The sequence below is a fragment of the Tamandua tetradactyla genome, chromosome 15 (genome assembly GCF_023851605.1).
Source record: "Tamandua tetradactyla isolate mTamTet1 chromosome 15, mTamTet1.pri, whole genome shotgun sequence".
Lineage (NCBI taxonomy): Eukaryota > Metazoa > Chordata > Mammalia > Pilosa > Myrmecophagidae > Tamandua > Tamandua tetradactyla.
Window position 1 is genome coordinate 50,243,549 of NC_135341.1, and position 20,402 is coordinate 50,263,950.

At 34.5% G+C, this 20,402-nt stretch overlaps 1 protein-coding gene across 9 annotated transcripts in view; it reads right to left on the bottom strand.

Annotated features, from left to right (window-relative positions):
- GOLGA4 (golgin A4) overlaps nt 1-20,402 on the bottom strand; it is a 150,372-nt gene that overhangs the window by 62,498 nt on the left and 67,472 nt on the right. For 4 of the 9 annotated variants that reach the window (XM_077129826.1, XM_077129825.1, XM_077129821.1 and 1 more), the window contains 6 exons: nt 18,755-18,811; nt 8,787-8,885; nt 8,304-8,433; nt 7,003-7,190; nt 6,612-6,695; nt 4,273-4,420 (listed from right to left, as the gene is read on the bottom strand). In XM_077129826.1, coding sequence (XP_076985941.1) covers nt 4,273-4,420; nt 6,612-6,695; nt 7,003-7,190; nt 8,304-8,433; nt 8,787-8,885; nt 18,755-18,811 — 706 coding nt within the window. Of the gene's footprint in view, nt 1-4,272; nt 4,421-6,611; nt 6,696-7,002; nt 7,194-8,303; nt 8,434-8,786; nt 8,886-18,754; nt 18,812-20,402 lie in introns of all 9 variants that reach the window. The other 5 variants (XM_077129824.1, XM_077129823.1, XM_077129820.1 and 2 more) reach the window with 2 other exon arrangements.

The window sequence follows — 20,402 nt, forward strand, 5'->3', positions numbered from 1 at the left end:
AGACCTATACTATAAAAATGGATGCAAAACTTATCTCCTGCACAAACATAACATGGCAATAAAAAAAGCAATGTCATGAGTTAGCCCAAGTTTTTAAATGCAGCAATCATATCAAACAAATAACTTCAGCAAAGAGGGGGTATATGAAAGGGAAACAGGGTTTACAAAAGTTAGTGAGCTCTGGAAACTTTTCTAATTCAAGCAGAACATTTTGTTCATTTTACCTAATTGTAGAACATTTGAATCGGGGATTGGGAGGGAAGGCAACACTGTTGATGTGGGTTCTTTCTTTCTATAAAGGCTATATTTAAATCACTTAAAGATAACTGACAAAAAGACTAAAAGTCTATGGGGTAAGAATTTATCCTGAGGAAAAAAATTCAAAAACATAGAATAACCTTTTTAACAAAGGTGTTATAGTATTATTCATAATAGCAAGATACAAAATAATCTACATGTTGACCAACAGAGAAATGGTTAAGTAAGTTATATCCATGCATTTTGAGGTGGCCATTAAAATATGTTCGTTCTTTAGTAACATGTAAAAATATTCTTAGTATAATGCTAAATAGAAAAAAAAAAAGGACCAAACAAAATTAAATGTATAATATGATTATAATGATACAAAAATAAGGATGGGGAAGAAGACTAAATGGAAATGCGCTGAAAGAAAAAGTGATGTTTTCATTTCATTTTCTCAATTTTCCAATTATCTGGCAATAGATTACATTAATAACAAGTCAATATCCCCCACCCCCTGCCCTGGTTAAAACACACCTACACAGGGCAGGCCACGGTGGCTCAGTAGACAGACTTCTTGCCTGCCATGCCAGAGACCCGGGATTCCCAGTGTCTGCCATGCAAAAAAAAAAAGAAAACACACCTACACATACACATGATAGCAAAGACCTACTGTGAGTTTTAGTAGTATTAACATTCTGCATTGCTGCTGCATTTAGGATATAATTTTCTAGTATAAATTTCTACCAATATTACCTAGTACCTATAATAGAGCATTATGCACTTAAGCAGAATCACCAGACTTCTTCAAGTCTAAAATTTGGTTCCTTGAAGATGGCCATTTGTTCTTAAACAGAATAGTATTTCCTAAGAAGAAATACAATCAACAATTGCAGTAAAGTGCTCGTAACAAATATATTTATTTTTGGTTTTCTTTATCCACTAAATAATTTTAAGAAAACAAGAATGCTATAGTATCACACTTCAAAACACATGGCTAACATTTCCACTAGAGAGAAGAATATTACTTTTCTATAGTACTACAGGTTGATACAGTATCCTGAAGTAGGTATGTCATCATGTATCAAATAGTTGCATTATTTTATGATGGAATTACTCATTATAAAATCAAAGACATTCAGATTTCCTTTATCCCCCAACATATGGCAGATAACACAGTTCATCGAGAAAAACTAAGAACAACAGTGCCACAGTTTTCCAAGAAAAGTATGGGGAATGTATTTGAGACAATCTGAGATCCAGAAGTTGTCTACTAATGTCCACATTTTGAGGAATACTAGCAATATCAGAGTTAGAATTTTTTACAGTTGAAAATGGATTAGGAGAGTTCATGTTCTTTATTTTGCATAGATACATTTTCATCTAAAAAAATCCTAATGATTGTATGCTTTGATGTTAATGTTTCCTCTATACGCCCAGCTATGTGCTATAGTCTTTGAATTTTAAATCAAAGAAAGAAAACAAGTATTTAACAAAGCAACTAATTTCTCAAAGAGCCAGATGATGTTCATACAATATTTATGGAAATCTACTTCATTTACATTGACCTTTTACTTTTAGTACTTAATTGGAGTGCTTCTGTCAGTTGGCATAAGCAAAGTAACCATTGAAGAACCATTTTATAAGGGTGCACAGGTAGTTCACTGGTTACAATACCCGCGTTTCATGTGGGAGACCAGGGTTCGATTGTAGGCCCATGCACCCCAAAAATAAATAACCGTTTTATAATTGAACAGTTTTGTTCAGGCTCAACTAAGACCACTGGATGGTATGCAGTTGGTGTGTAAAACTATTTTCCATTATAGATTTAAAAGGTAATCTCTTCTTTGTAAAATCATTTTAAGTATTACAACTTTCTATCACAACCCTCAATAATCATGACTTTACATACAACTTTTAAAATATCTGTAATAGCACTTATTACTTTGTGATTCAAAATCTTTCCAAAATGAATGCATCTACTAAATAACAAATCTTAATTTTATCTTTTAGTACTTATTAATTTTTTAATATTTTGACAGTACTATTCACAGAAAACTCTCTCAACTTATAGGCGATCAAAAATTTACAAAAACAGTTTTATGCAAATCATATTTAAAGTCAAAATACATAATTTCCCTTTTTTAATGAAGTAATGGAAGGAAGGCTATCTGGAAAAATTTATCCTGCATGTGAAATAACTGCATATTTTGTCTACCTTTTAATCATTTTCCCCTTTTAACTGGATATTTATCCAATAAATATCTTTTCTCACAAGGTATACTTCCCAAATTTAAAAGAAAAGCTAATTTTCTTGCCAGCATTATTTTCTCTTAACTGGCTACAATATTCAACAAAAGCAGTCCTAAAAATGGAAAGGCTTGATATGAGACACTATAACTATGCATTAGGCTTTCTGCTTACTCTGAATAAATCTCTGAAGATTATATTCTGAAAGATGCTGTCTTTCTGAAGGAAAATTTTCTTAGGTTTACTAAGAACAAATTGATTAACTAAACTCACCACTGTTTTATCAGTAAAACAAGTAGACAGGGAGATATTTATAAGCTATTTGGTATCAACCTTTCTAAAGACTTTACAATCTGGTTTCTAAAATGACTTCTGAAACTGCATTCTTTGAATCAAATCCTCAACAAATTCAAAGACTTTTTCAAAGACTTCATCCTCTGCCTCCTTCCTTCTTGAAATGCTTCTTTTATATGTTCCCCCAAAGAGCATAGTTGCACAATTCCTATGACTTCTTGGGTAACTTCTTTTTTATCATTTATTTCTCTCTGCCAAACTCAAGATATCCACGGTTAAGAGTACAGAGTCTGGAGTCAAAATGCGTGGGTTCAAATCCTGACAACACGCTTACTCTGTGCATGAACAGAGGCAAGTTACTTCTATGTCCTTGGAATTTCTCACTTGTAACATGAGAATAATAATAGTACCTAGCTCACAGAATTGTGAAGACTAAACACAACATACAAATAAAGTACTTAGGGTCACGGTGGCTCAGCAGGCAAGAACGCTTGCCTGCCATGCCAGAGGACCTGGGTTCGATTCCTGGTGCCTGCCCACGTAAAAAAAAAAACAAAAAACAAATTAAGTACTTACAATAATGCTTTGTATAAAATAATTGCTATTTAAGTGTTAACTAGTAGTAGTAGCAGTAGTAAAATAAGTACTAAATAACTGTTAGGAGCAGCATCAGATAACAGCACTGCTGCTACTACCACTACCATCACTACCACTGCAAAACTGAATCTTTTGGGAGACTCAGCCCCCATCTCTATGTTTAGGCCCACTCTATTCACTATTGGAGGACCAGCTCAAGATTCATGTCCTTAATGTGTGAAGGTATCAGCTTATTCTGCTCTCTCCTCTTTCCAACCTCTCTCCTTGCTTAACATGACTCAGTACTGTGTTTCCTTGAATACCATGCTGATTTCTCTACTTTACATCCTAGCATTTATTATGTTAGAACATAATCCTATGATGTATAATACTGTATTGCTCATGTATCTCATTTAAAAGCATAGTATATATTATACTTTTTATTTATCCTAGAGCATCTACAGAGTAGCAGTTATTTAATAAGTACCATGCTACAACTAATTGGAGAGTAGCAAGCTGTAAACCTGAATTTTGATATGCTAACGTAGAGGTCAGAAAATGTTTTCCTGTAAAGACAGAACTGCAGGCCACATATGGTTTCTGTTTCCTCCTCCTCCTCCTCCTCCTCCTCCTTCCTCCTCTTTTTCTTTCTTTTTGTTTTGGTCAACCATTTAAAAATTTAAAAATCATTCTTAGCTTGAGGTCCAAAACAAACAGGCTGTGGGCCAAATTTGGACCACATGCCATAGTTGACCAATCCCTGTGCCCTTTAAGGAGTAGTTCGGTGTCGTCTAAAAAGTTTCTACAGTTACACATTTTAACAATATTTAACTTCTTTTAAAAAATGGTGATCAAGCACTTTAATTGACTTTTGAGTTCTAACAATAAAACAAGTAACTCCTGAATTCTCACCAGCTCTTTCAGACTTTTCTTTCTGTTCCCGTAATTCTTCTCCCTGGGTAGTCATCTGTTTGATGCGACTACGAAGTTGAGCAATTTCTTCTTCTTTCATTTCCAGGGTTTCATGCATTTGACGTTTTGTTTCTGCTATTACCATTCCCTAAAGAGAATTGCAGACTCTTTAACAAAACTTTATCATCAGTAGCAAATATCAAACTTAAAAGGCAGAAAAAATACATTTCTTACTAAGTAAAGGACAAGACATAGTTTATATGTCACTAAGTGAAGTCTGTGTTCTGTCCTATGTACTATAATAACTTCAGTTGCCTGGCAGAGCATCAGAGTATTTTTTAATATAAAAAAATTTTAATAGTAAGTTTAATCCTGAAGCATTAAAACACGTTTTAGTTAAAAGATTTACTTCACAAGCCTTCTATAAATGTGCTAAAATTTTTCCTATCTTAGTAAACCGTATATATGAGCAAAATACAGTTTTTTGTACTTGGCTCAGAACATCATAAACTACAATTATTGAGGCTACTGAGGCTACTGAGATGTACCATGACAACTGTCACACTAGATAGACCAAGACTGTAGTACCAATCTACCTGGCTTTTCTCTATCTTCTTGTGACTGTCTCTGGTCCCACCACCAAGCCTTACTATCACCAGTGAGGCACCCCAATTCCTCCAAATTGCTAGTTGCTACTGTCTTCCCTCTCTCTGGATAATCTACACTGGAAATGATGGTCACTAGGAGGAAAGAGATAATCAAATAGTATATATTAAATATGTCATTTGGGGTTAACAAAAAATAGGTACTTCAACTTATCTTGTGAAAAGTTTAGGCTTTTCTTGTGATAGCTACTTCATGTCTTAAGAAGATTATTTTATGGCCTTAAGATTTACTTTCAGGGCTCGCCAGCCTCTGCTTTAGAGTATGACTTCCAGATGGATAATATTGGTAGACAGCTAAAAACTGGGTAAGTGGGGCATTGTTATATGAAATTTGAAAACAAAATCATGAGCCTCCAGTTTCTTCAACAAACAAATCACAAGGGGAAAAAAGAGAGAGAGAGAGAGGGCAGTCGAACCTATAGGTTAAAAAGAGTCTTAGGAGTCTTAGCAATCAATTGCAATGAAAGAAATCTTACTTGGATCCTAATTTACAAAAAGGAAAAAAAATGTATGAGACAATAGGGAAAATTTGAAACTGACTGGATAGTTGATTATATTAAAGAATTATTAAATTTTTAGATATGTTCATGATAATGTAGTTATTTTTATAAAAATAAGTCTGTTATTTTAAAGATACATTAAAATACTTACAGAAGAAAAAAGAGGATATCTTTGATTTACTCTAATACAATCCTGGGTTGAGGAGGATAATGGAGGCTGGGGATGCACAGATGAAAGAAACAGGGTGGTCATACATGATAACCATTGAAGCTGGGTGATAGGTTCATGGGAATTCATTTTATTAATCTCTCTACTTTTTAAATGTTTTAAGTTTTTCATATTAAAAAAAATTTTTTTAAGTGGGCCTTCATGAAGTTTGTGAAGAATAATGTAACAAAATGATATTACAGAGAGAATGAGAATATGGCCTATAGTTTATTTTGATAGCAGAACAGCACTGATTTCTAAATTACATGGCTACCTAAAATACTATAATACATTGCTTTAGAGCACTATTTTAAAGGAAAAGTTGGAAGGTATGGAAATAACTGGGAGTTGCTTTAGAAAAGTTTTCAAGAATTTGGAGCTGGAAGACTTAGGTCAGAAATGTTTGGGCATGAACTTGTTACTTGTCTTTCTTAACACAGCTATAGTTGGGGCCTCAACTCTAAACTGCCAACAGTAAAACTGATCCCTTCCTCAATCCTCCAGTCTTACCTAGAGATTCTATAATTCATTTGCACACATTTTTAGTTATGCTAATAAACATATTAACACTTATTTATTTTTTAGGCAACTTATCTGAAACAGTAATCTGCTTCCATTATATCTGAAAGAACATACTTATACCATTCACATTTAGTGATCATAAATAATTTAACTTTTTTCTGAAAAGTGGTTATGAATTATAAACACAATTTCTTTCACAAGTTATTCTAATCTATAAATCAAAACGCTGCCTGGATTAAGACATTACAGACAGAGAATCAGCTTTACATGATACAAAGATAATGCAAATAGTTAAATAAACCTGGAAATTAAAACCAAAAGATTTCCCAAGGAAGGAGCTGCAATAATTTTGGAAAGCAGAAATCTGAAAGCTTCCAACTGCTTTCAAAAGTGAATTTCTGGGCCCCCTGACAAATTTTAGTATCATAAACTTTGTTGTTTTACCTTATCTTGTTCAAGCTGTTCAATTAAGTTCTTTGCATCACGCAACTGAGTGATAAGTTTAGTCTTCTCAGCCATATGAAGCTCCTAAAAAAATTTTAAAAATTCATTTTCCATCTCTAAATAGCTCTCCTTATATGAGAACACTAAACATTCTATCTAATTTAGATACCTCTTATAATCTTTTAGAGGAGAAAAGTATACAGGAAGTCTCAAAAACATGGTAAATACTATGAAAGGAGGAAATCTAGAACATTCAGGAGCCCAAACAAGGAGACTCTACCAAGTCTATGGAGGGTGGAGGAAGGTTTTCCTGAGAAAGTCTATTCCATGCTGGCGCCTGAGAATCTAGCTTTATAGGGATAAATCAGAACAAAAAGCATTACTCTTTTACCTTCATCTTTTCTAGTTCTTGAAGTCTTTCATCTAGCTGTTCTTGCAGTGCTTCTTTTTCACTGGTTAACAGGGTACATTGTTCTTTATGCGACTGAATTGTTTCCTTACAACGCTGAAGTAAATTCTCTTGACGTTTAACTCTTAGCTGAAGTGTTTCCAATGTTTTAGAAGACGCTCCATCCCCCACTACTAACAAAAAAGCAGCATGAGCAGGGGCACTCAGTAAAGAATATGAGGTCTCCCTGGGTAAATTCTGTTGGTACACAGGAGTGTCATCTTATCCCCACACTCTGCTACACTCCGAGCCAGAATAAAAGAAGAAGGGATCTGGCTGGTTAATAATTTGGCACCCTTCCAAAATTTTACTCTTTCATTATGTATGATCTTTACATGAACAATAAGCTGAGTAGTATATTCATCTTTTCTGTGATTCACTTCATTCCAGTTATGTAATACCCAGTAGTTAATTAACATTCATTAAATCCACTCTCCTTAAAAAGACAGTCTGTTGACCAGCTTTTCTTGTTCATAATTGCCCCTTGTGGGTCTCAGTCTCCAAAAGGATTAAAGTAGCATTCTTTTCAACCACATTCTAATCTGTTTCTGAGAAGAGTTCTGATAAGTACTGCATCTATCTCCTTACATTTATGAGTGATGTTTTCACACCCCAGGGGAATTTCAGGATCTCTCATATTTTGGTTGCTTAGGCCCTTTAATCTAGTACTGGCTGGACCACAAGTTTATCACAAATCTCTTTGAGAGAAAGAGCTGGCAAATAAAAACTATTTTTTTTTTTACTAAATGTGTACCTCAAAGCCTCAGAGAATCAAAAGGCCATGGCTGAATTTTAAAACAAAATGAAACGATTAGTCTTTTCCAATTAAAAAACAAATACAGGTCATATACAGGGATCTTTGAGTGTAGAAGTACATAAACAGTATTAATTAAAAACCAAAATATCCAAACAACTACAAATAGCATATTCAATAATCTGAGCAAAACTGCCCTGTTGTATGAAATTTAACACTATCATCAATAAGAGTGTAAGATAAAGGAATTTCAATTACAATGAAAATATGATGTTACTCACAAAACAAAACTTTCATATCTTAAAAGTTACTTAATTACTTTTTCTGGAATAATAACAAAGAACCAACCATCACCACCACCAACAAAAACCCTTGCATCATTCTGTAAATGTTAGATTCAAGGACACTTGGATCTTAGCTCATGTCCATCAATTCATGCCCTGCAATTTCCTCTAGTTTTAAATTAAACTTTTGACAAGATGAAGTTTACCTATTGGCTCTACATCACTCTCTGCATTCTCTTTCGTGAAGCCTTCAGCCTGTAGTTCCATTTGGGGGACTGGTTTAGGTAAATCAACATTCATTGGGCCATTTCGTAACCGATTTTTCAGGAGAGAAACCTAAAGAAAACGTACTTATCAGAAAAAAATTATGAGAAACTACAATACTGGGACTTTCCTTAAAACAGAGAGGGTATAGAGTAAACAATATCCCTTTTGCTATAGTGGGGAGAAAATAAAAATAAAAAACTTATTTCCTATGCAATTTGTTCTTATGTTTGCTATTATCAATAACACAGTGGAAAGATACAATGAATCAAAAATTATCTTTAAAATTAACCAAAGAAAAGCAAAGTTTTAAAAATGAGCCATTTTTTTAAAACATCTGGAACCTATTAGATAATCCAACAAAACCCCTTTATCCATCTTTATCCAAATATTACAGCACTTTTTTTTTTTTTTTAATATTTTACCTGAGTCTGGAGGACACTGATATACTGATCTTTCTCCTCTAAAGATGCATCAAACTCCTCTTGGAGATGTTTCTTTGCTTGCTGATCCATTTGGAGCTCCTAAAACGTAAGGATTTTATAGGTAGTTTTCAGGATAAAACAAAAAAAAAGAAACTTGAAGTTTATGAAAATAACAGATGGGTATTTCTCTTAAGATGTTATCAACAACAATAATCAGAAAATAATCAGCATATAAAACATTAGCATTGGGGGTACAAGGGTATTCAGTGGTAGAAGTCTTGCCTGCCATGTGAGTGACCAGGTTCAATTCCTGGCCTGTGCACTTCCCAAAAAAATTCAACAAATGTTGCTGCAAATAACAGGATAATCACATGGAAAAAGAATGAAATGTGATCCCCAACATATAGCATACAGAAAGAAAAAAAAAAGACATTAGTATTCACATCAATAAATAATTTTGTTCCCTAAAGAATAAGAAAAAAATAATAATTTTTTGGAGCTGTAATAACCAATAACATGGGGAGAATAAAAACTTACCTAAGATAACCTAACTGTAATACAATAATGTTAGGACACTAACATGAAGCTGAATGTGAGAATGATAGAGGGATGAGGCCTGGGGGCACAAATGAAATTAAAAGGTAGACAATAAAGACTGAGATGGTACAATCTAAAAAAAAAACTAACCTAGGATAAAAGCAAAGCTTTACCTGACTTTGAGATATCTTACTACTTGTGTTACCTTACATTCATTTGATCTAAAACTAAATTGTTATATACCAAGAATATCTAATACAGCCTTCCTCCTCCCAATATGTGAGTGTTCAAAAGCCAAAATCACAAGCTTACTTATCTGAAAAAGGAAATGGTCAACTTTCAATTGACCACCAAACAAGAAAATTCCAAATTCCTGAAATTACTTAAAATTCTGCATTCTCTGGATCATTAATAAACCATCCTAACTAAATTCAATAACATTTACTTCTCTGCTATTCCAGCCACCAAGAAACTGCCTCCTAAATCCCTGAGGCATCTGCTTTTCACAGCTTCAGGACTGTATTCTCCTCTTATATAGTTTACTCTCTGCCCTTCACTGATTCTATCAGCATTTACACCTCTGGGCACAGTCCTGTATTCTCCATGCATCTCCCTTTACACAATATTCCTTTGAAATATTAGAGATTAACATCTGGCACATTTTAAATAGTACTAGTTTCTAATTCCCTAAACTCAAAAGACCTAAAGTCACATTTCACTCACCTTTGTTGATGATACCTGAATGTAATCAAATTTTTAAAATATTTTTTCTTCAATGTGTAAGTCTTAAATTTTCCACAACTATAATTACAGGATAGATCACTATAATTTTAGATTATTAATTTACTTCTAGAGAGATTTCTTACCAAGTTTTCCTCTTATTTAATCCATCCCTCACACATCTGCAAGAATAATTTCCCTCAAACAGTATTTTCAAGGACTTCCAGCACCTCCCTCTTTTTACATTGTTTCAAATTTACTAATTCTCAAAAAAACTGAAGGTCTGGCACTAACTGCCCACTATTCTGCTTTGGCAACCCTAACAGCGCACAAAACTGCTCAATTTATACTATGGTTTTCAAGTTTTACATGTTTTCACCTAGATAAAAAGTTCTTGGATACAATAGCAGCATCTTTTTAATCATGTCCCTTTCATCTTCTGCCTGCTCTATACTATTCTGCAGGAAATACTCTATATAATAAAGGCTACAGTTACAAATGACCTTAAGAGTTGTCTACTTAGATCCCCATTATTTTTCACAGGCTGACTAATCACATAACACCTTCAAAATAGGGAACTCATTAGCTCCAGAACTGCGCCCTCCTACTTGTCTGGGGTCATTTCCTACTGCTTAAAATGTTCTTCCTTAAACCGATTAGACCCCTAGAGTCACTCAAAAGAAATCTAATCCTTTTCCCCATGTGACAACAGTTCAAACTGTGATGTTAGCCAAAATCAAATCCTGATTTTTCTCTCAACAAGTGTGTTTGTTTCTCCATCTCAGCAAATGGCATCACCATTTACTTTTGTCGCTCAGGCCAAAAATCTTGGAATCACCTTAGATTCCTTTCTCTTCCCCTACATCTAATCATAAGCAAATCGTACTGGCAATATCTTTAAAATATGCAGCAAACCGGACCACCACCTCTATGGCTACTGCTACTACTTTACAAGAGTCTCCTAACTGGCTCCATACCTCCATTCTTATCCCCCTATAAACCATTCTTCACTGAGCAGCCAGTCTCTAACTACTTCCTCTAAGCTCTCATTCACCCTTCAATCTTTTATGCTTGCTTTCTTTTTTGTCACAGAACTTTTTACTACCTGATACTGTATTATGAATGTATGATACACATGTGTGTATGTATGTCTTCCCCACTAGAAAACAAGCTTCATTAGGTCATTTTGTTCTATACACCCTTAAATATCCTGTATTCATATATGCATGGAGGGAGGGAGGGATGGATGGATGGATGGATGGATAGATGGATGGACATATACTGAATAAATAACAATGTTCTCTGGTATTCTAAACTAACACATCTCTGGCTTTTCAACACTCCTAAGAGGAGATTATTTCAAGTCTCTTCACCATTCTGGTCACTTTTGTTTTTAAATACATTCCACCAACTTAATTAAATCCTTTAAAAAAGAAAAGTGATCCAAGTATTGATTCTAAAATTCAGTATCTTAGTAGATGAAAAAAGCTGCCTGCTAGCTACTCAGGGATGAAAATAAACGTTCAAGCTTTACAATCATCTGACAGTTTACATACCACATCATTCTGTTAAAATTTAAGCCTATGAAAGAAAAGTAACTTTTTCCAAAATCAATATAAAATGTATTTACAGTGTAGCTTTAAATTAGTCATTTACAATTTAGTTTCCTTTTGTCACTGGATGTAATCAGTAATGCTCCCTTCAGTTTAATTGTTTAAACTAGCCTCTTTTCAAGTCACAAGAATAAGGAACAATGATATTGGAGTATACTGTGATTTTTGTGAAACATTCCCTCTATTACTAAATATTCTTTTAAAACATAATTAAAGTGATTATATAAATGAAAACTTTATGAAAGAATTTTTCTATTGCTGAGGGTTCTCTCTGGAGAGCAGAAGTGAGGTCTTGTCGGGAGAGGGAGATTTATCACTAATGTATTCTCTTCTATACTATTAAAACATTTTAGTACAATAATAATGAACGTCTGTATAATATTACATTTATAACAACTAATTCAGTAATTCTTCTACTATTACACACGTAGATTATTTCCAGCTTTTTGCAAACCCTGGGGTTAATATTTTTATGCATAAATTTTTACAAAATCGTACTGATTATTTCCTTAGAGAAAAATTTGATGAGTAGAACACAACTAATATCCTTAATTCTGTTTCCCTTAATATTTTTATCTCGGTCCTATGTCACTTATTATATTCAGTGGTGATTTCAGACTGCAAAAAATGAGCCCCAACCCCATCCAGAGGTTAGCTCAGTAAACAGCAATTGTCAATAAATAATTATATATGGATGAGCCAGGAAAAAGTACGTGCCATGCACTGATAAAAGGACAAAAAAATGAAAGAAAGATCCAAGACAATGGCTTCATTTATTTCCCATTTATCTGGCCTTAAAAGGGAATGAGATTGTATCACAATAATGTAAGTACACTGAATGAAGCCTGAATGTGAGAATAATAGAGAGAGAAGGGCTGGGGGCACATGTGAAACCAGAAGGAAAAATAGACAATAAAGACTGAGATGGTTAATTTAGGAATACCTAGAGTGTACAATGATGGTGATTAAATGTACAAATTAAAAAATGCTTTTGCATGAGGAAGAACAAAGAAATTGTATTGCAGGGTGTTGAAAACAGATGGTCATTCATATCTTAAAACTTCAACTTCTGTGTGAGACTAAAGGAAGAAATGTTTATTTGGTACAAAATTTATATTTTGATTAGTGCATTTTCTAATTAACTTGTATGGTGTCAGTGTAATTGAACACTACAAATACATGGAACCTTGAATAGGGTATGAGATTTTGTTAGTTTGTCCAGGTTAGTGTGATGCCCTGATAAATATCAGAGTGATCTGAACAGTGAATAAAGAAGTATTTGCAAAGTCTCCTTTGGGGAATGGGGAGAAAAAGAGAAATATTCAACTTCCTCATTTGGAGAATTCCTGATATTCTTGCAACCAAATCAATAGGCTGAGCCCTTTATCTTGGGGTTCACACCTATGAAACTTATCTCTGCAAAGGATAGGCTAAGCCTACTTAAAATTAGGCCTAAGAGTCACCCTCCAGAGAACGTCTTTTGTTGCTCAGATGTAGCCTCTCTCTCCCTAAGCTGACATGACAAGCGAACTCACTGCCCTTTCCCCTCTACATGGGACATGAGTCCCAGGGATGTAAATCTTCCTGGCAACATGGGACAGAAATTCTGGGATGAGCTGGGACTCGGCATCAAGGGATTAAGAAAACCTTCTCAACCAAAAGGGGGAAGAGAGAAATGAGACAAAATAAAGTGTCAGTGGCTGAGAGAATTCACACACAGTCGAGAGATTATCATGGAGGTTATTCTTACTCACTATATAGATATCCCCTTTTTAGTTTATAGTTTATTAGAGTGGCTAGAGGGAAGTATCTGAAACTACAGAGCTGTGTTCCAGTAGCCATGTTTCTTGAAGATGATTGTACAATGATACAGCTTTTACAAGGTTCTCTGATTTTAAGTGGTAAACAGAATAACGGTCCCCAGAGATGTCCATGTACTAATCCCCGAAACCTGTAAATATGTTACCTTTCATGACAAAAGAAAATGTGCTTGTGTTGATTAAACTCGGGGCCTTGAGATGGGAGATTATCTGGGTGGGCCCAACCTAATTACATAGGTCCTTAAAATCAGAGAACCTTTCCTGATGAGTTTAGAGTCAGAGGTAGAAATGACTATGGAAGAATAGTAAAAGATGCAACATTGCTGTATTTGAAGGTGGAGAAAGAGAGCCACAAGCCAAGAAATGTGGGCAGCCTATAGATGGTGGGAAAGGCAAAGAAATAGAATCTCTCCTAAAGCCTGAACCTAGACTTACTGAAACCTTGATTTTATCCCAGTGAGACCATGCTGAACTTCTGACCTACAGAACTATAAGATAAAAATCTGTGTTGTTTTAAGCCACCATTTATCGTAATTTGTTGTAGCAACAATAGAAAACTGAAGCTAGTACTAGTAGTCTGTGCTGGTTTGAAGCTATTATGTATCTCAGAAAAACCATGTTTTAATCCTGACCCTATCCTGTGGGGCAGCCTTTTCTTTTAATCCTGATCCAATATTGTAGGTGGAAACTTTTGATCAGATTATCTCCAGGAAAATGTGTGGCATGTCCGATTTTGAGTGTGACCTTCTGATTATATGGAAATATGACTCCACCCATTCCAGATAAGTCTTGATTAGTTTACTGGAGGCCTTTAAAGGGGGGAACATTTTGGAAAGAGTAGAGCTGACACCAATGCCAACACTTGGAGAATAGAGACACAGATGTTTGCAGATGCTTGGGGCACAGCAGACATTGCCAGGTGGTTTCCCATAAGATGGTAAGTAAGATCTTTTAATCTTCTAGTCCTGTATTCCTTCACTTCTACCTTTCCACCCAACCCTCTGCCAGCTCCCTGAAAGGGGCAGTGGAACTGTACATCTGATCGGTCATTCTCTTTGAAAGGTCAGCACATCTGCTTCTTGCCACAGATCTCCGCAGGACGTGCCTTTTGGCCCAGTCACTCTCACAGTTTTCTAACTCCCTCAAACCTGTAAGTGAGTAGATAAGTAAGGCTGGAGCCTGATAGCAAAGCTAGCCCTTTCTTTTTCGCCACTGATATGCAAGAAAATGTTGAATCTGTAATTTAGATTAGGGAAAAGATAAATAGGAGGCCTACCTTTACTAAGAGCCAGCATTGAGGAATATCATGTGGTTGCTTACCCATCTATTTTAAAAAGTACAAGTTTGTTTCCATGTGACTGTATTTTCTTGAGCATAACTCCCTCAGTCAGGGACCTCTAGTGGAGAAGGTCTGAGAAGCTGGAGTTAAAAACAGGTTTCCCTGTGTTCCGAGCTCTAATGCTATTATAAAAAACCCTCAAAACCTGATGCCTAACCTCTCATGCATACTGTTTGAGTTTCAATCATGCCTGCTGTCCATTATGACATATAACTTATCATTAACTGCATAAAATCTGGGCATTTAATTTCTTACCAGATACAGAATATACCAAATCCCTAATTAAGAACCTTCATTTATTCACAAAGTACAAGACAAAGGGCAAAAAAAAAGGATACTAAATGAATATATATTAGTCAATAGAAAAAAAATCTTCTGGGTAAAGTGTCATACTATTTGTCCCTCTACCAAAGTCTCTTACTAGTTATACAAAGCAGAGAAAAAAAGGGGATGGCCTTAGCTATTATCTTACTCCCAGCAACCTCCCTAATGCATGAACCTCCCTACTGTATGGCCCTCCCTGTCACACCTATTACTTTAAGAACACTACTGTAACATTGTCTTCCAAGCTAAGCTAGAAATGTGAAGGCTTGTGGTACACTAGAAATTAATATTTTGTTCCTTCTCTACCCCTTCAAAAATGGGTATAAATTCTTCTGAAGTGTTAATCCAAAAGAAATTATGCAAAGGATAGGATAACTGCATTACTTATCTCATAGAGACCAATGTTTGGTCTTGTCAGTATAACAAAAATAAATTACCCTGGCTTTCAAAGTTATATTTGGAACATTGTAAAGGATTTATTAGGGATTGTGGCAAATTGTATAATCATTCTTTTATATCATAACAAAAAATTAAGAACTTTGTTATGTAAAAGAGGTTGTTGCAAAAGACTAAAAACATATATCAACAAGAATAAAAATTTAATAATGTAACGCAAGAATTTCTTATATGATTAATTCGAATAGTTATTTTAGACAATTGTCTGTCGTTAATAATAAAAACAATGGACATTCTGCAGGAAGGTATGTCTTGGTGACATCAACCATTCAAGGGAGATAATCCATATTCGCTTGTTTTTCTTCTTCTTTACCTATAAGTCCTTCTTGAACTTGTCTATACTTTCACCATATACTATACATCTTGGGTTAATAAGGGCCATAAATCACATACTGTTAGAAATACTGAACTTTCTTTGATTACCCTAAAGCTACCTGTTCCAAACTTCTCAAAATAAACCTGGTTTCAGTAATACAGTAACAAGAGTACCAAAAAACAAAATCCATGGAGAACATCTACAATACTAGGTAAAAAACATATTCTTCATGAACACAAAATACAAATGGACAGGGAAAAAACATTAATAACAGTAAAACACGTATGCTAATGGGATCCATACAGGATTCCAGTTTGGAACTTCTAGGTTTATTATCAAGTTCTTCAACAGCAGAGGAAAGCAACAAAGATATCAAATGGATCAAATAGAAAAAACCCAAAAAAGGCCCCACAGTACTCACTGAAAAGTGTAAAAGACTAACCTGAAATAGCAGCTCAAACCACAAGTAGTTTTGCCCATTCCAATAGCAGCTGAGTACACATGGCCCCATGTCAAGGCATAAAGGAACTAGAATAGGCTAGCCTTTATAAAACCTCAAACATGATCTACCAGAGCTCCTCTCTGGACCAGGGTCCCATATTGAAGAGAAACTACTGGGAGTGGTATCAAAAATTTAACAAAATAGAATAACCGAAAAAGAAAAGAGAATATACAGGTAAAAGTGAGAGGGGGGGACAGAAAATCTCAGAAAGCAAGCCACCATATTTTTATCATCAATGTCAAATAGTATACAAAGTTACTATAGGGAAAAATCATCAATGTCAAATCATCAATGTCAAAAATCATCAATGTCAAATAGTATACAAAGTTACTATAGGGAAAAAAGAATAAGGAGAAGAAAATGTTAAGAATTGAACTTTAGGGCGGGCCACGGTGGCTCAGCAGGCAAGAATGCTTGCCTGCCATGCCAGAGGACTCGGGTTCGTTTCCCGGTGCCTGCCCATGTAAAAAATAATAATAAAAAATAATAATAAAAAAAAAAGAATTGAGCTTCAGCCAATGAAAACATGCCAGAAACACATGATCACACAAAAAATAATTAGTACAATAATATACTATTTCAAAATGAACTAAAAAACATTTTTAAAATGATGCAAATTATAAAAGAATAACATAAATGAGAATTAGGAAAATGTAGAAATTAGATCACAGAACTGAGAAAAGAAAATAATTTTATAAATGAAGACTAAACTAGAAGGAACAACAAAAAAGGGGGAATAAACACAACACACAATGCCTTAAGAAAACTAGAAGGTGAAAAGGGAGGAACTTATTTAAAAGGATGGAAAAGAAAGTGAAAACATTTAAGATAGGCAAAGAACCAAAAAACAAATAACAGGACTCCCTGAAACAGAAAACCAAAGGAAGGGAATGAACAAACACTAAAAATTAAAATGCAAGGAGACTTTCCTGAAATAAAAACATTTTTGAAGTTCATATTGAAAGAGCATGCCATGTATGCAACAACACCAACCCAGAACAACCAAGATCAAGATATTCATTCTAATAAAAAATTACTGCACTTCAAAGAAAAATTCCTTCGGGCATCATAGAAAATGAGCACAAGACTTACCAGAGACAGAAAATTAGATTATCATCAGACTTTTCTTATAGCCATACTTTATTCCAAAAGACAAAGGAGAAATATATTTTAAATACTCAAGAAGTGGAGTCAAGAGTTTTATACCCAGCAAAATCAGCCTTCAAACAGAACAAGACAAATTATTCTCAACATATAAGAACTCAAGGAATATTGTTTCTCTGAGCCTTTCCTAAGAAATTTACTAGAGAATGAGCTTTAGATGATAAAACATAACTAGAAATACACTGGCAGAAAACTGGTAGTGAACATTAAATATACTTGTAGAATGATGACACAACAGGGTTAAAAGCAAGCATAATTTATCCTTATAAATTATAAGGAAAAAAAAAAGGATGGAGGGGATGGTAGATTTAAAGAGGCTTAAAAAGTATATCTGAACCTTTTAAAAATAGTAATGTTAAACAGTTAAAATGAGGGTGTCTAGGGATGCACACTTAGGTGATAAAACTTTAAAGAGGAACAAGGAAGTGATCATTATAAATGTCAACAGAATGGTAATTTCTGAAGGAGACATGGGGCTGTGACTGGGTTGGAAAGCACAGTGGGGTTTTGGGGATGCCTGGCAACATTCTATTTCTTGACCTTGGTGGTGGTTACACAGATGTCCACTTTATACATGTAAGCTATGCATTGTGCATATGTGATGTCCTATATCTGTTTTATTTCACAATTTAAAAATTTGAAAATGTTTATAATGTAAGTAGTGATGTAGCAGAGATATAGCATGCCATCCCCCAACTAGTATAAACTAATATATTCTATCCTTCTCAGGACAGGATAGATGAAGAAATTAGTAAAGCATAATTCCCAATGATAAATATATATCTAGATTATAATAATTCAAAAATTATAATGTTTGTAATTTTTAGTTTATTTTATCAAAAAGATTATAGTTTAGGAATAACAAAACGAAGCCTGAAATACCAAATAGAAGGGTTAGTTATACTTGGAAATTGTAACTAAATGTTCATATAGGAAATGATATTACATTGCTAAGTTAAGCATCTTATTCAACCAACTTCACCAATAATCATATCTTAGGAAAATCACACAAATAAAAAGTGTCACAACGAATCTCTGTTCTTGTAGTCTTAGCCAGTCAGTATTAAATATAACCAATGAAATGTATATGAAACTACCAGCATACAATTGTTCTGAGAAATATAAGAGATGTAATTAGTATTTTCAAAATACTCAAAGTACTAATCATTAAACTTACCTCTCTTAATTCTCCAATTCTTCGAAGGGCTTTATCCTGACTCTGACTTAATATACCCTTTAATTAAATACAAAAAAAAAAAAAAAAAAAACGCTAGATCAAATAACTTCATGACATAGTGATGTAATGCAAGTCAAGTCAAATATATATTTGAAAAAACTACAACTGTTTATCTAAAAATAACTTGAGGATGAATGATGGAGCTGAAAATGTTAAGAATGCGACTGATCATGTTAAAAATCAAATTACGGTGTTATAGACATGTTCTATATCCTGACTGTAGTGCTGGCTACAGAAATCTATACATTTCTTAAAATTCAATGACCTGTAAACCAAACAAAAGGTGAGTTTTGCTGTGTTAATTTAAAAATAAATTTTTAAAAAGTTAAATCAAATTCCAAATGCAATTTATTTCATTGTAGCCTAAAATGTGTAGCATATAATGTGGGGAACATCTCCATTATCAGCCTGTTTATAGGTTTTTTGTGACAAAAACAAAACAGCCCTTTTCTATATTTAAGAAAAAATGTCCAGAAGAAATTCACAAAGAGGACTGCTGAATTAGTACTTATACATGAAATCAATAAGAAAGAACAATGTGAAAAATGAAATGACTCATCCTTTCCTGGGGGGGAAATGGGGAGAGGAAAGGAAGTCTTCTCACTAGTAGAGGAAATTAAACCTGGAAAGTTATGGTCTATAGAAACAAATTAACTGTATATTCTTGTACAACATAAATACACAGAGGTAAAGAAATGAGGTAATCCAACATATGGTGATTTGAAGCTATACGTACCCTAGAAAAAGATGTTCTTAAATCTAATCCATTCCTTTGGGTGTGAACCCATTGTAAATAGGACCTTGTGGGGAGGCTACTTCAATTAAGATGTGACCCACCTTAATCAGGATGGGTCTTAATCCTATTACAAGAGCCCTTTATAAGAGAATGAAATTCAGACCCAGATAAAGCCAGGGAAGCAAGAGGAGGAAATGAAAGCCAGAAGAGAAGGGAGAGACCAGCAGATTATTCCATGTGCCTTGCCAACTGACAGAGGACCAAGGATCACAGGTCTTTGAGAAAAACATCACCGTGATGATGATGCCTTGATTTGGACATTTTCCTGGCCTCAAAATTGTGAGAGAATAAATTCATATTGTTTGAGCCAACCCACTGTATGGTATTTTCTTAAGCAGCCTAGGAAACTAAAACATGGATACTGGTTTGCATGGACTAAGAAAAAAAACAAAAACAGAGGTAGGCAAAGGGTTTGCTTTGACCTAGAGGAGGGTAGCTGGTTATATTTGTGGGTGTGAATAAAATGAAAACCAGAGGCTTTTTTTCCTGAGGTCATGAACACAGGTTTTGTTTGTTTGGTTTCAAAAACAGGTTTCTAAAGCCAGGAAGACACAATGCTGCAAATGATGAAACACTGCAGTGCAGTGGTTACAAGAACACACTCTGGAGTCAAACTGCCAGACAGTGGATCCTGGCTCTCCTCCCTCCTCCTCACAAGCTGTGCAGTAATGAACAAGTCTCCCTCAATTTCCTCACCTAAACAAACTGAGGATAATATTATTAGCCCCTTCACAGGAGAGATATAAGGAATAAATATGCCACAGTGTTTGGCACACTGTAAGAACTCAATAA